The sequence below is a fragment of the Cibotium barometz genome, chromosome 11 (genome assembly GCF_041138505.1).
Source record: "Cibotium barometz isolate CiBa-2024 chromosome 11, ASM4113850v1, whole genome shotgun sequence".
NCBI classification, from domain to species: domain Eukaryota; kingdom Viridiplantae; phylum Streptophyta; class Polypodiopsida; order Cyatheales; family Cibotiaceae; genus Cibotium; species Cibotium barometz.
The window spans coordinates 38,457,889-38,473,897 of NC_141056.1; the positions used below are offsets into that span (position 1 = coordinate 38,457,889).

At 45.9% G+C, this 16,009-nt stretch overlaps 1 protein-coding gene across 4 annotated transcripts in view; it reads left to right on the forward strand.

The window, feature by feature from the left end:
• The first annotated feature begins 288 nt into the window (after positions 1-288).
• Positions 289-16,009, forward strand: part of LOC147634149 (chaperone protein dnaJ GFA2, mitochondrial-like) — a 79,105-nt gene continuing 63,384 nt past the window's right edge. For 3 of the 4 annotated variants that reach the window (XR_015266987.1, XR_015266988.1, XM_086805276.1), the window contains exons 1-2: positions 289-428; positions 1,140-1,329. Coding sequence is in view for 2 of the 4 variants with exons in the window: in XM_086805276.1 (XP_086661402.1) it covers positions 1,231-1,329 (99 nt within the window). In the remaining 2 variants the exon portion in view is untranslated. Of the gene's footprint in view, positions 429-482; positions 623-1,139; positions 1,330-16,009 lie in introns of those variants that run through there. The other variant, XM_086805277.1, reaches the window with a different exon arrangement.

The window sequence follows — 16,009 nt, forward strand, 5'->3', positions numbered from 1 at the left end:
CAAGGCTAAATTAGAGGGAGTGAAGTAAGCCACTACTCGAGGACCTACAATGCACATGTGGTCCATACACATCGAATCATGCCTAGATTTCATCTTCATGCCTAGATTTCGTCTAACCATCAAGAGAGGCAAGACGATTGATATAAAATCTCAAATCAAGTATGCTGTGGTCAAAATTTTTAACATCATATCATGTAGTCATGTTATCATTATCCCAAATAAAAACTTAGTACATTATGATATTATATCATGAACTCAATTCAGGCCTGACCAGCTCTTAGATTATGGAATCTTAAGTTTCCATAAATAAAATGATCAAATATATATATTTAAGTGAGGCTAAAATAAATAGTTCGATTCGAAAACTGTTTGATAGAACCCGCGGCTTCTTTCTCGTGAGGCCTGCTTCCTTGCGGTTTTGCACTCAAGTAAGTAAAAAGTGTTCTATTAACGATCTAATGAAATGCAATTATATTCAAATTATTGTTCTGCCCTAGCTTAAAATGCACATGAGTGTGTTCATTCAAAGAAAACACCTGGACCGTACAACCAGATGCACCATATGTACAGACAGCTACATGCTGCACTGCATGTACGGATGACCTTACACAACTAAATAAAGGTGCACTTTAGTTTTTCTTCACCCGTTTGTGTGTGTGTGTGCGCTCGCGCGTGTGTGTGTTTGGGGTGGTGGGGTGGGGGTGGTCTGTGGTGCTGGCTGGAGAACCATACTGTTGGATTGCATCAACAAATTGGGGAGTTCTTGGTAGCAGTCTTCATGGAGATAGTGGCTTTTTGAACTGTCTGTGCATGTGTGCGTTTGCAAGTGTTTGTATGTGCGCGCTTGTGTGCATGTTGCCTCTATGATTGCTTTCCTCACTGCCAATATTGATTTACTTTCTTCTGGTGAGTTCATGTAGAATGTCTCAATCTTTTCCTTCTGGTTGGTGTTTAATTGGTAGCACTGTCTTCATGGAAATAGTGGTATTTGATCCATGTGTGTGGAGTGTCCATTCGTGTGTGTTCCATGCATGACTTCTTTCCTCACTGCCAATATTGAAGTAATTTTTTTCATGTGAAGTCTTGTGAGATCTTGATCTTTTTGGTGGTTCTTTACTTGTGTTATTACTCACCACCAGGGCCTTCGGCTCCCATAAATGTACCAAACTTGATAGCTGAGCATACCATTGAAAAGAGAAAGGAAGAAGAAGACGACCAACTCCTGTGTTCATGGGCAGGATTGTCCTGTTTCAGAAGTACTATTATTGTTCACAATTTCTCAAGAATCTAGGACATTATGGTTCATCACGGCTGTTCCGAAATCCGACTGTAAGTCTCATCAGTGATAGATTGAGCTACTGTTGTCCTTTTGCCATGCAAATTGCTGTTTCTATTATACACTTTTTCAGTCAAAGTCAAGTTGTGCGCTTTGAAACTTTTAGAATGACCTTACACACATGTACCTAGTAAGGCACTCTTCTTGTCCCAGCTTGACATGTGTTAATGCCCATGCCCTCTCTTACCAAGGCGGGCTAGACCATTGCATGCCATATTGTACAGCAGCTGCCTGAAAACCCTAGCCTTGCAGCCTGCCGCTAGGACATATGGGATATCTTGTGTGCCTAGGCTAATATTTGGATCATAGTTTGAGTGCCTCACAGCCTTAACATTGTTCCTCCAGATGTTGGGTGTATATGATACTATCCACCTTCAATTGTAAGTTCCAGAGATAGCTGTAACTTGGGGAGCTTGGAAGCGTAGCTCCGCCAACTGTATAAATCAAGAATGGTGGAGTATAGAGAATCCACAAAAGGAGATGCACGAGGTTGAGGAGCAGGCAAAGGCTGTCCAGAAGGTAGAGAAGGTTGCACATAGCCCATAGATTGCTAATATGGCTGAGGATATGCAGTAAAAGCATAGATAGGATTATTACCCGATATAGCTCCATGATTGGGCTGTCCCATATACTAAGATGGTACCTGAGGTGTACAAGTCATGTGTACTTGAGTGCCAAGTGGTACCTTTGCAGACTGCATGGTAGTATTGCTCACAAGCTCATATATAGATGACAAGGTCATGGGCTGGCCACCAAAAGCATCCACATGAACCCCCGAAGTTGCTTGCTGTTCCGCCATGGAATAGAGGATGTAGAAAATCAGGAAACGTGGAAGAAATCAAGGTCAGGGTTAAAGATGGTCGCTAATAGTGGGTAGATTGCATAAGCTTCCGCTTTTTGCAAAAGCACAACTCACAGAGGTCGACTTTCAACCCACGCATCAAGCATGCAGGCTTTTATTAGTTAAGTACTCCAAAAAAGCAAGCTTATCCCCAAAATTGCTCGGCAGACAGCTTTTTCCCTTTTTGTTCCCCCTTTTTTAGCATAAAGGCCATTTATACCAATGCATGTGTAAAATAACCCCATGCACATGCTTTTCCTTTTTGAAAGGCCGTGTGTCCCTGTAGTGTGCCCATGCTCTCAGCCACCCATCAGTCCTGCTACCCGCCTTTTACACACAGGTGGGCTTGTTATAGTACGGCCAACTGGACGGCAAGTTACACAGAAATCTCCCCATCACTTGTGTGTATAGACAGTGCTGACAGCAATCAACGAGCATGCCCAGCACGCTACAGTCCACCACCTCTCATCTCTCTTCCACGTGCCCTTCTTCCATCAGACACCCCCCTGTGCTAGGGTTTACCCTTTCTCTAGTCATTCCTTTCAGGTTGAGGCACTGATGTTTGCAGCCATGTACAGAGAAAGCATCTAGTAGAGTCCCAAAAAGCAAAAACTCCGATGCTTACCAAAAGGCGCATAGGATTCAGCCCTCTGCAGAACTTGACCAGCCTTCTGTTTAACACAGCAAGAAACCTACTGTGTATGAAAATGACTAAGACCTAAGGTGTCTCCCACAAGCACACACATACAAGGACTGTCATAGAACAAGCAAACGCACACAAACATAACAAAAAGCTCTATGCAAATATTTCAAAAACCATCTAAGCATAGCTAACCATAGCATCTTCTCCACTCACCTTTGGCTCTCCTCGGTCTTCTACTCATGTCCCATACCACTGGGCTTTTGGAAGACAAAAAGCAGCCCACATATTAGAACCCAAAAGATCCACGCGATGGAGTTTCTCCTCTCCCTTCGGACTATTCCGAGCTTAATTCTAGCAAGTCTGGCTCTAATACCAATATAAAGCCCCCAAGCTAACAGACCTACGATTAAGCATAAACAAAAAGGAAACAAACATAGACACTAGCATCTAGCTCACCGCCCAGCCATAGAGCCATTCAAGCTCACCCTCGAGCACAGGAGGTAAGTAGCATCCAAGACGAAAGCAAAACATAAAAAGGCAAAGCAAAAGCATGAAGGCTTTTTGGCAAAAAGCAGGATCTCTCTTTTACAAGTATAAAAAGGATTGGCCTTCTCTTGTAGTACCATGAACAACATCATTGAAGATTGAAGGAGATTGTGGAGTGTGTGTGGGCATCATTATGATCATGGAGAGCTTCTTCTTCGCCATCAACACCTTCTCCAACTTGCTTTTTAGATGTACGGTTAGCCCTAGACTTGTATGGGCATATGCATGGGCAATACGGATGCATGTACGGAGCTGCACGGACAGAAATTTCAGAAATCCTAAAACTGCTCCAAAAACCATAAAAACTATTTTTTGGATGTTTTTATCGCCCAAAAACCATTAAAACAGGTTTTATATGAGTTTTCTTGCCAGAAAGAGCTTCTCTAGGGTTTTCATCATCGACAAGGCTACAGAAATTGTGGTCATTATTCATGGGATGAGCGAGTGGATTTAGAGCTTGGACATGGAACATGGGCATAGAGCTTGGACATGGAAGCTTGAACTTGAGCATAGACATGAAGAACTTGGACATAGAGCTTGGGCATAAAGCTTGGACATGAACATGGAACACAGAGCTTAGACATGGAGCTTGGATTTTGGACTTGGATTTGGATTCATTGGACTTGGGATCCACTGGATTTGGATATTGGATCTAGTACTAGCTCGGTGAGAGATACTTGTGGGTCATCCCCGTGGTCTGCTCGGCATCAGAGATCTTGTGCGTCGACATCGACATCGACTTGGATATCCTACATCAGCATATTTATTTGTTTTGTATTCATTGATTGTATTGATCCTGGCGAGCGTGGTCGTGGATTGTTCCTGAATAAATTCCTGAAAGGGGGCGGGACCTATTCCCCGCTCGATATGGTGTACTGTGCAAGATCCCCATTCCCTTTTCTCTCTCCCCTCTCTCTTTATATTTTTCTCTCTTGGACATGTGGTTGAGTTTGTCATTGCACGCCCCGCTGGGCTTACATCCCGTATTTCATGCTCATATCAAGCACATTGAGATCCATTATCATTATGTCAGAAAGAGATTACATGCAGGGGAGATCAGTTTATCTTACTGCCCTACCCACTGTTGCCACATCTACCTGTGAGGTTGAGTACAGGGCAGTCTTCAGTGCTGCGGTAGATTGTGTATGGCTAAGGAGATTATTGGCTAATCTTCATGAGCGTTAGCAGACATGCACTACTATTCTCATTGATCGCGAGAGTGCTATGGCCGTGGTACGAAATCCCGTATTTCATGCTCATACCAAGCACATTGAGATCCATTATCATTATGTTAGAAAGAGATTACATGCGGGGGAGATCAATTCATCTTACTGCCCTACACAAGATAATGTTGCAGATCTATTTACAAAGGCTTTGCCTAGAGAGAAGTTTGAAGCTTTCCGAAAAGCGTTAGGCTTGCTCTCATACGGAGAGTGATTTGCTACCTTGTCCAGGTTCACTTTTACACTATTTGTAGGCAAATGCACACTTATGGTAGTAGCTACTGTGTGAAAATATGCCAAAAAGGCATTTACCCAGCCCAAAAAGGGGATTTTATATGATATTTTGTTCTTGTGCTGCTGGCCGACAACCCTTCTCTGGGCCGTCCAGCAGCCCTTCCACAACATATAATCAACATTAACCAACTTCTGTTGCCCGGCGCTACCTCTGCAGCTTGAATCGACCTCCGAGTTCCCCCCCCGGGTATGAGGATAAAGTCTTCCGCTTGCATAAAGCTCTTTATGGGCTTAAGCAAGCCCCCCGAGCGTGGTATCACTGCATCAACAAATTTTTACGCAGCCAAGGTTTTCAGCCATCTCACTATGATCCCAATATCTATATCCACACAGATCAGGGGATGGTTTGCTATCTAGTGCTGTATGTTGATGATCTAATCATCTCTACTCGGCAGTTGGAAGATAACAGGTAGGGGGCGCCCATTTGCTGTTTCAAGAGTTGGGTTCAAATCAAGCCAAAGTGGCTGATATCATGGCACAGCTGAGACGAACATTTAAGATGATTGATCTCGGTCTTCTCTCATATTTCGTTGGCATGGAGGTGGTCCAACATCCTGAAGGTATTTTTGTGTCACAACAAAAGTATTGTCTTTAACTCATTACTTCCTACTTTGTTGATGGTGCTATTCCTGTGGCTATCCCACTGGAACCAACCGTCAAACTTTCGAAGGAAGAGGACTCATCGCCACATGAAGAGCGAGCCTACTGCCAAGTGGTTGGGAAACTCATATGACACAAACTCTAGACCTGACATTTCCTATTGCACATCCATCTTAAGTCAGTATTTCAATGCTTCGAAGGAGCCATATTGGAGTTCAGCAAGGGTTGTTCGCTATCTAGCGGGTATCTATATGTTTGGACTTCACTACAGTCGTGGGATCACCCCGCGTGGTTACACTGACTCCGACTGGGCCGGTGATATCGATTCCCGACGTTCTGGTGATTATTTGTACTCACTTGGATCTGGCTCTGTCTCTTGGTTCAGTAAGAAGTAGGATACCGTTGCAGGTTCTTCAGCGGGGCCGAGTACTGGGCCCTCTATGTTGCCACCACTAAGGCTATGTATCTCCATCAGCTTCTTGAGGAGATGTGCGTTCCCATGGACACTGCTTCTACCATCTTCGTCGACAGTCAGAGTGTGATTGCCCTCGCCGGCAGTCCTATTTTTTCTAACCGTACCAAGGATGTTAGTGTCCATTTTCATTTTACCAGGGAACAGGTTGAGCTTGGTACCATCAGGCTCCAGTACATTCCTGCGGCCGGCAGACAACCATACCTATTGGCATATATGCTATGAGTAGTGCCACATGTGAACATGGGCTAACCAAGGGCACTTTTCTCCCTTTGGGGTTTTCCCCTTGGATATCTGGTGTGAAAGGACACCACCACTTTTATTGTATTTTGATATTATGGAGTTGACTCCCTAGCTTCACATTCCAATGCAATCCAGTGTGAGCATCAATCACCATCCACTTTGTACTTGTGCTGCTAATTCTGTGTGTGTGTGTGTCTGTGTGCAACCCTAACCCTAATCTGCCCTAACAGTGGTATCAGAGCCTGATGTTCCCGCAGTCCCCTTTCGGCGACCGTGCGCGTTCCGTGCGGTGACTGTGGGCTCCCTGGTTCGTTCGTCGATTGTGGCACCCGTGCCGTGCCATTCCGTCCGGCTTCGAGTCTTACTCGGTGCCTCCTTTTCTGCCGCTCACCTTGCTGTGCTCCGCCAGCTTTTCGTCTCCACGAGGGGCAGCACTAGTGCCCAAAGCACCGCTGCCCAACCGAGTGGTGACGCTCCCTCCACAGTAGGCGTAGCTCCGTGGAGCTCCGCCACACTTGTGGCTTACATGTGCCAATGGACGGAATTTTGCATTTTTCTTGGCCCCTCCTGTCTGGCAGATACGCCATTTGGGGAAGTCTCCGTCATCGTCCACTTTGCAGTTCGATGCCCGTCACACCAGCCGCCCGTTCACATCTGCCGGCTGTTCTTTGCCGCCTATCGTCACACATATTGGCGATGTCTACCGGCTGTTCGTCTACACCGCCTGTTCGTCCCGCCACATTTGACACCCGTTCGTGTGCTCGACTGGACGCCATCGCCCACCGTTCGACGCCGCCGCCAACTGCCCTGCTCAACGATTCGTTGTCCCGCTAGAGCAGACGACTGCATCACATTGTCATCAACATCCATCTAGCCTCTTTTAACATCTTTGCAAAAGCTGATCTGGACAAAGATCATTCAGGTACTTGTTTTTGGGTTCATTTCATGGGGCTTTTGTGAATTACTTGCTTCATTGCAAAAATCAGGTGCAGGTAGCAGTACAAGGCAACATTTTGGTGCAGGGTTCCGTGAAAATTTGGGGAATTTTCAGAAATTAGTGCTTAATTGCACAATTGCAGTTAGAGGACACTGAAAAATTTGGGGCTTTCCTAAAATCAGTGCTTGATCTCACAATTAAAGCTCATTGGTGCACAGAAATGTGGGGCTTTTCGCATTGCCAGCCTTGTTTGCAAATTTATGCAGTGATTGTGCAAATATTTGCATTGCATGTGTTGTCAGGACACTACACCTTTATTTGTAGCTATGTATTTGAGGCAAAACATTTGCACAGGACCTTGTGGTTTTTTAGCATTGCACTCAGGTGTGTTGGGATTTTGCCTACAAGTGCTTTTAACAGCATATTTGGTTGCACGTGTTTGCATATCTCCTGGTAAAGAGATTTTAGTAAATGGCTGGGAATCTAACCAATATATTGTTCGAGGTCATCTCTTGTCTATTTTTATACACCAGGGCCTTTGTTGTGGGTGTGCCCGCCCTTATGAGGTGTTTTCTCATTTTTCCCCACTCTCCGTATTTTTTTCCCATTTTTCCCTATTTTTTCTATGGCTTGGGTGGCTTCCCAGGGTTGGCAGGAGTGCCCATGTACTAGCCGACTGATGGTACTGGTCCACGACTCCATATCTGTGATGGCCGACTGCTGACAGCTGGCCGACTGGCTGTATTTGCTGGTCGTGGAGGTTTAGGGCCAGTCGACTGCCTTTAGCACAGGCTGACTGGGTATTTGGGGCCATATAAAATGGCCCCATGGCCCCCATTCCATTTTGTAGTATTCTCGGGATCTTCTTGTGTATATAGAGCAGAGTTACACACCTCTATCTCTCTCTCTCTCTCTCTTGTGCTGTGATTTTCTGCACTGCGTTTTGCTCTTGTGTTCCCAGATCTGGTCATCATCTCCGCTGCGTATTCCGACATGGTATCAGAGCCTAGGCTCTAGATAGTTCTTGGGATTTGTGTGAGCAAGAGGGGGACTGCTGTGTTGCTGATTGGTGGACCATACAGTACTGTTCGGGAAGAGGAGAAGCAAGAGGATGGCGGGCTGATTTGCTGGACAGCCACTTGCAAGTGTTAGTTCTGCCACGCACACAAAGGCATGGAGAGTGGGAAAGAAGAGAGAAGGTAGTGGCGAATCTTCTAAGGAGAGAGCACTTATCATTCGTTTCCCCTCCATGGAAGCGAAGGACTCCTTGAATAGACGTCCTACACTCAAGAAGACGGGAATATTTCTTGGAGATGACCTCACACTCTCGCAACTTGCCCACATGAAAGAAGTTATGCCTGAGATAAGGGCAGCCCAAGAGAAAGGGAAAGTGGCCTTCTATAGAGATGGTAAGAGTGATGGAGAGGCGCTCTTCATGACGGCTTGAGACCTATGGGACTACATTCAAAGTTGCTACTTGGAATTGTAATGGATCTCTACGCCTTGATGTAGGGGCTTTTGAGGATAGTTTCACTGGGAGGGACATCATCTTCTACTGTGAGACGCATCAGGCTCCTGGACAGTCCATGCCACATGTTAGTGGATACCGATGGTAGACAGCTTGTAGACAGGAGACTCGTTCAGAGCATAGAGGACGGGGCTCAGGAGGAGTGGCAATATTGTTTAGAGAGGAGCTACAGCCACTGATACATATAGTCTGCAGAGATGAGTAGGCTAGGTACATGTGGGTTAGTCTGAGGGCAGAGACGGGCAGATCTCTCTACATTGCTATATGCTATTTTGCTCCTAGTACATCAGTGTATGTATCACCTAGCGGGCAGTCTCCCTTTTCTATTTTGGATGATGACATTTGGGAGTTCTCCAGGGATGGTGACATCATTCTCTTGGGGGACTTCAATGCCAGGACCGCCCATAACCAGACAGTATTTTATGATACCTCAGAGGAGATGTTGAGGGAGCTTGATGTTAGGGATATGGGCCTATCTAGACTCTCACAGGATGAGGAACATACAGTGTATGGGCGGTATTTGATAGACATGGGGACTGCACATGGATTGGCCATCCTGAATGGCCTACAGAGATTCCCGACAGCGGGCGGTTTCACTAGCTTTCCACATCGGCATGGTGCTAGTACAGTGGACTATGTTATGGCTCAGCCCAGTCTCATTCCCTCTTTTCAGGATTTTATGGTAGGCACTAGGCCGGTTGGAATAGCAGTGGATCATGCTATCTTGTCCTTCACTCTCACATTTCAGTTCAGCACTGCTCCATTGGGACAGGTCTCCACACACACTCATTATACCTTTACGAGGGAGACTGACACCGTGTACACGGATGAGATATATAGACGCTTATGTGCCGAGGAGCCGGGACGGCCATTAGATGAGCTCACTCAGATATTGATAGAGATGCTTCATGCTGCAGCATCAGAGGCATATCCCCATAGTCAGCCTACACGGAGACGATCTGGGAACATGCCCCAGAACAGCTGGTATGATGAGGAGTGCAGAGAGATGAGGATCATATTACAGAGAGATGCTCATGGGTGTTACCACTCACAGACAGTCACGGATTACCTTCCGGCACCTAGTGGGACGGAAGAAGAGGGCTTATCTTGCTTAGTTAGAGAGGGATTTGTATGAGTTATTTATGAGTCAGGACTCAGGCGAGGCATGGAGACTATTCATGAGCATTCACCATCACCAGCCATTACCTCCACAGAGATTTGGGGTGAGTATGCAGCATCCCTGTACACAGCACCAGGACAGCCGCCCCTGCCAGACCCATCGGAGCCATGCCCAGAGACATGTGCTTTCTTTACTGCTGAGATGGTAAGGAAAGCTATTGACAGGATGAGGACTGGGAGAGCATATGATCATGATGGTTTGGTAGCAGAGCACTTTATTCATGCCAGAGATATGCTTGCAGAGCTTATTGCTATGATGTTTAACCGAGCCATGTGTGAGGGTTTTCCTGAGACTTGGAATATGTCCACGATTGTGCCTATCTTCAAGTCAGGGGATCCCATGCTTCCTGGGAATTATTGTACCATCATGATTGGTCACACATTGGCTAGATTATATGCATCTATTCTTGAGCAGGAGTTGAGTAGATGGGCAGAGAGAAAGGGCATACGTGCATCAGGGCAGGCAGGGTTTAGGAGAGGTTTCTCCACTCTTGACCATATCTTGACACTTACAGCTATTATTTAGGAGGGCAGATTATATGGCAGGAGGATTTATTGCTGCTTTGTGGATTTCCGCAAAGCTTTTGACACAGTACCGAGAGCCAGACTGATGCGCAGACTACAGGAGATGGGAGTGCCCACAGAGTTGATTTGGGGAATCATGGCTTTATACAGGACAGTTGTGGGGCAGGTACGTACTACTGAGGGTATATCTGAGATGGTTCACTCCACTATTGGGGTGAAACAGGGCTGCCCCCTTTCTCCCACCTTATTTGGGATGTATGTGGATGAGGTTTCGGACTATGTAGAGCGGGAGGATGCATTGCACACGTTTGCACAGGACAGTGGATTGTCTGTTAACCTTGGTAAAACCAAGGTGATGGTGTTTAACACCACAACACAGTGGGTTAGGAGGTCAGTATCCACCTTTACATATGGTCAGGAGACAGTGGAGTATCCAGATGCATATACTTACCTTGGTGTGGTTTTTAGTGGCCCACTATTTTCCTTGAGGAGAGCAGCGGAGTTCAGATTGACCAGAGCTCATGAGGATGTGTTTGCAGGTTCAGTTTCAGGAACCTCGAACAAAGCTCTGGCTCTTTGACACTTTGGTCACTACAGCCATGCTGTATGGAGTGGAGATATGGGGACCCTCAGTGGATCACCACAGTCGAGCTGGTAGCACTGATGGATGGAGATGTATGGAGAGGCCCTTGGTTTCTATGATTTCCCGGATGATTAGGGCCAAGGCCTCCGCACCACATGATATTATCGTGCAGAGATGGCTGCCCCCCCATTGGTAGTAGAGGCACTCACTCGATTAGTCTCCTTTATACATAGCACTTGGGCTCTCCCCAGAGACAGATATGCTCGCTTAGCCCTGGAGTCTTCACGACAGTTGGCATCACAGGGAGACGGATCATGTTGGTATGCACATATGACAACTTGGTTCCAATTGCATGGCTTTAGTATGGACAGGCTACCTCCATTTCAGTACTCCCTGGATGCACCCTCCCTCTCTCTCACACGGGCAGAGATTATCAGACGTATCAGGCAAGACTTGACTCAGCTGGACACTAGGAGGACATGGATACAACCGACACACGAGCTTGGTACGAAGATGGCTTTCTATAGAGATCATCTTCTCCAACTCATGGAGGATGGGTTTGTGATTAGACCCAGCTACATGGATACTCATCTTTCTCATGGGGTACTGTCAGATGCGCACATCCTCACACCAACTAGAGATTGAGACTGGCAGATTCAGAGGAGTACCAGCTGAGGCCAAGATTTGTCAGCTATGCCAGATGGAGCCAGAGACAGAGTTACATTACATATCATGTCCAGTATATTATGAGATACGAGGCCGTTTTCACTGCCTGTTCAGAGAGGGCTTCGGACCACTTTCTAGGGTCATGAGATACTAGGATCAGAGATGCCTCGGATTATACTTGCTGGAGCTACGTAGACATAGAGAGGGTCTCTTGAGGGGGAGGGAATCAGAGAGGGAGAGACACCTACAGAGGCAGGCAGATTACAGACTTCTTTCGACCAGAGATTGAGCAGTCAGGCCAGCAGGCATTGCAGCTAGCCCCAGAGTATAGCCGCACTAGAGGTACACTGATTGATCGGGCTATAGAGCTGGGGCGGTCCAGGTGCCCCAAGATGAGAGGCCCATCCCAACACCGACGGAGACTACAACAGAGGATCAGGACCATACTAGCACGGCATGGGAGACGTCCAGTCAAAGTACTCACCATGGAGGGAACATTGAGGATATCTGCCATGGACCGATGAGAGACATCTTTGGATAGTGAGGTATATGATGCTTACCTTTGTTGCTGGTGTTTTCCTTCCCAGATGTTATCCATTAGGAGCTCCTAGTACCTTACTTTTCCTCATAGTTGTTGTTTCAGTTTCAGTTAGTTGTTTAGTTGTTTTAGCTTTTCTTACACAGACATTGTATCAGATCCACCAATTGTTGTAACCTTTTTGGTCTCATTTTGGCCTTTTGAGGACGTTAATATACCATCGACCACATTTTTACATTGAGGTGCCTGATTGATCAGGCCAAGGCACGGAGGCAACGGCTCTATTGTTGCTTTGTGGATTTCCGCAAGGCATTTGATACTGTGCCCAGAGAGCGCCTCTTTCGGCGACTACAAACACTAGGCATACCTTCAGACATGATGTGGGGCATATACAGGCTATATGAGCAGGTCTTTGGGAGAGTCCGATGCCCAGGAGGCTTGTCCGACATAGTTGCTAGCACCATTGGTGTGAAGCAGAGGTGCCCGCTCTCCCCCACGCTCTTTGGGCTCTATATTGATGAGGTGGTTGATTACATCACACAGGGAGGAGGCTCTGGGGTTGAGCTATCAGGTATTACTGTCCATGTTATGCTTTATGCTGATGACATCGTCTTGGTGTCCGACATGCAGGTTGGGCTTCCTAGACAGACTGGACATAGAGCACCCCGACTCCGTCACCGAGAGATAGCAACTATCCGAATGAGACACCAGATGGAGACACAGGAGAGGCTAGCTCGCTTTCATTCAGACTCAGGGTACATGTTCATGCCATTCACAGCCTCAGCATCGGCGATGTATGATATCTTATATCCCTCTTATGGCACTGGATGGAGTTAGACATAGATCTGCATAGCATGCTTGTACTACCCCTTCAGCATATAGAGATGCATCTTGCCTTAGCACTCCATCCACATCCCCACCCCCCTTATATTGTTTGTATATGGGCTCCACCGATCCATGATGATTCACAGTTGTATCCAGACACATGCACACTTTTTCTTTTGTTTCTTTTCTTCCGATGACCGGAAGAACACAGTTGTATTATTTTTTGTCTCATAGGCCGACTTTGGCCTCTCGTAGACGTTAATATATCTTTCTTTCTTTCTCTCTCTCGCTCTCTCGCTCTCTCGCTGTGGCCTTCCAACAAGGGAAAGTAGGCGGGTACAAGTGGCTAAGGTTCAGATTTAATAAATCCAAGGTTATTGGCTATTTATGACTAGACTGTTATTTATAGCGCATAAATAACAACAATAAACACTATATGTGAGTCTTGGGTTATTATTGATTCATTGTGGTTTGGACATGGACCAAGAGGCTTAGTGCTACCATGGACATGGCGGATCATGGGTAGTCTTGCCAAGGGCCCCTATAGGCAGGCATTGGTGGTATGGGACACCAAGCCTGACTGGCATGGACTCGTGGGAGTGGAACCTTAGCCCTTGGCTCGAGGGAAGTATGTGGATGCAAACCTACGGTTCACAGGTGGAGGTCTGTTGAACAGGGCACTGTGGTGGTGGCAATGGGTGGCGCAATTGACGATAATAGCAGGCTGAACAGGGCATTGCACTGATGGCAATGGGTGGCACATCTGGCGGCGGCAACAGTGGCGGATCTAAGTGTTGCATGGGTTAAGCTTGCAGCTTAGGGCGCTGCACAGGCAGGAGTTGACAAACGTGGAAGTAAGTACTGCTACAACAAGTGGTGGGAAGCTACGGGTAGGACATGGTTTTGTATAGGTGGCTCCGACATCAGCAGGATTTATTGTGCAACAAAAAGTCAAATACCATCAAAGCAAGTCATCAAGTATACCATTTTGATACAGTGCAGTTCTACATTCTTGTTACAAGTCTCCATACTTGCAGGCACACAGTGTTGGGATACGTGCTCTAGTACTTGTGTTTGTAGTAGTGCAGTGTGGTTTTTAAATTGTTGAGCAATGATGCCTCAGGCATAGGATGTATTTGGGTAGGAGGACAAGTTGATTGGAACCAACTACTCATTATGGAGTTTTATGATTTGGAATGTGTTGGTAGCTGAAGGGCTGTGAGGTATCGTGTCTGGTGAAGACACACGCCCACCAACAATTCAGCCAACTACACCTTCTAGAAATGCAGCACAAAGGGTTGCAGGTGTTGATGCACAGGTTGTAGTCCCTCCTATATGCGGGAACAAAGGAGATGGGATTCTCGTGATGCACATGTGATGTCCTTGATAGCATTGTTTGTCAAGAAATCTATCATACCACATATATGGTCATGTAAATCTGCAAAACAAGCATGGGACACACTAGATAACATGTATCAAACAAGGAATGAGGCACGGGTTGCATATCTCAAGACGGAGCTTGATATTCTTGAGATGCATGAGGGAGATTCTGTGATAGAGCATCTTACCAAGGTCAAGGATTTGAGGGAACAACTGCTGAACATTGATTGCTTGTTACGAATACTGTGAATTCTTTGCCACCTTCTTATCGCGGATTTCATACATCTCTTAATCTCTCAATGAGAGGTTGTAGGGATCCAGTCACTTTTGATGAGCTTGTGGGCTTGCTTTTACAAGAGCAAACGAGGGCCAATTGTACTCATGGTGGTGAATAGGCTTTTGCAGTGAAAGACAAAGGAGAAGTCCAAGGCCGACTTCAAGAAGTCTTCTTCTAAGGGTAATACTTCAGTGAAGGGTGAGGCTTCTAAGAAGAAGGGTAAATGCCACTTTCGTCATAAGCCTGGACACTATATCAATGAGTGTTGTAAAAGGATTGCTCTAGAGAAAGACAAGAAGAGGGATTTGGCAAGGAATCTAGTAATGTGGCTGATGCATCTGAGGGTACACAAGAAAATTCAGCCAACCTTGTGGATGATGATTGGGTGTTTTTGGCCATGGAAGAGGTCAATAATGATGGTTCTGCATCCATTGATGTATCTCTTAGTAGTTCTCCTATTTGGTACATAGACAGTGATGCTACCCCTCACATAACATCTATGAGGGATGTTTTTAGCTGTTTCAGATCATCAGAGTCTCTTTTGTGCAGAGCACTCAACATACCTTGTTAAAGGTATAGGCAAGGTGCCTTTGGTATTGGCCAATGGGAAGCAGAGTTGCATGAATGATGTGTTGTTTGTGCCATGCATATAGAAGAACTTAGTGTCTGTGTCTTCTATTGCCAAGCAAGGTATGCATGTGGAGTTTGTGGGTGAGAAATGTCTCATCAAGGACCCTAAGAAAGAGTTCTAGATTGTATCCATAGGTACACTTTGCAATGGATTGTATAGGTTGGATACCTATGACAAACATACACATCAAATATGTTGAGGTGCATTAGATGCAAATGCAATGAAGGCAACTGAATTATGGCATGCAAGGTTTGGGCATGTAAATTTCAGAAGTTTGATGCTTTTGCAAAAGCATAATATGGTGGACTGTACGCCCCATATAGAGATCCCAGATGATCGTGTTTGTGAGGGTTGCATTCTTGGCAAAATGCATAGAAATCCATTCCCAAGAGATGGTTTAGTGAGAGCTAATAGCAAATTAAACTCATTCACAGTGATGTTTGCTGTCCTATGGGGGGATATCTATATTTTGTCACATTCACAGATGACTACACCAAGTCACATAGGTGTTTCTTCCCATGAAGGAAAAGTCTTAGGTATTCATGCATTTTCAGCGTTATGTAGCTTTGTTGAGAATTAGACAGGGTGCAAAATTCATACTCTTCGCATAGATAGAGGAGGAGAATACATTTTGAATGCATTCAAGGATTTTTTTTGCATAAAAGGGGATTAAGCATCTGTGTATGGTGCCATACACACGTCAACAAAATGGTGTGGCCGAATGCAAGAATAGATCTTTGAT